Source organism: Sphaeroforma arctica (genome assembly GCF_001186125.1).
Source record: "Sphaeroforma arctica JP610 unplaced genomic scaffold supercont1.11305, whole genome shotgun sequence".
Lineage (NCBI taxonomy): Eukaryota > Ichthyosporea > Ichthyophonida > Sphaeroforma > Sphaeroforma arctica.
The window spans coordinates 1-731 of NW_014029253.1; the positions used below are offsets into that span (position 1 = coordinate 1).

Consider the following 731-nt stretch of genomic DNA (forward strand, 5'->3'; position numbering starts at 1 on the left):
GATGTTATATTTCACACAAAACATATGTACGGAAAAATTTACACGGCTATAGTTGTTCGAACAGCTTCGTCTCCACAGCTCCACCTATCACTTACAAGTCGTTAGAAAATGAGTACGGTTCCAAACATTTTTGCTGCTTGTATACTACTTACTTGTCCAAACAGCTTCGCCTCAACAGCTCTAGCAAAAACGGGGAAGTTGTGGCAGAATGGGAATACGTTATGAACGTGTTTGCTGCTGCGTCCCACTTTGCTGCGGATAGTCTGTTGCTCCTCATACTTGCCAGCCTCTTCATTCATCAGCGCAGTAATCTTACGCTTCACATCAACCTAGGCAAAGCAAATGTTAAAATCAAGAGCATAATTATATTGAATGCAAAAACAAGTGCAGCTATATATATTATACAAACACACACACACACACACACACACATATATATATATATATATATATATACAGACACACAGACACACAGTATAATATATATATATATATATATATATATATACATATATATATAATATTTACGTATCTTGTGTGTGTGTATATATGTGTGCGTGTGTGTATGTATGTATGTATGTATGTCTGTATGTTTGTATGTGTGTATGTATGAATATTTATACATGCATACATACATACACACATACATACATACATACATACATACATACATATAAACATACAACATACATACATGCATGCATGCATACATACATATATACATACATATA

At 33.8% G+C, this 731-nt stretch overlaps 1 protein-coding gene across 1 annotated transcript; it reads right to left on the bottom strand.

The window, feature by feature from the left end:
* Positions 1-101: 101 nt before the first annotated feature.
* On the bottom strand, positions 102-329 carry SARC_17586 (hypothetical protein; the record flags this gene model as incomplete). Its single annotated transcript, XM_014288322.1, has 1 exon — positions 102-329. A coding segment is annotated over one exon (228 nt), but the record flags the coding sequence as incomplete, so codon positions are not given.
* Positions 330-731: the final 402 nt, after the last annotated feature.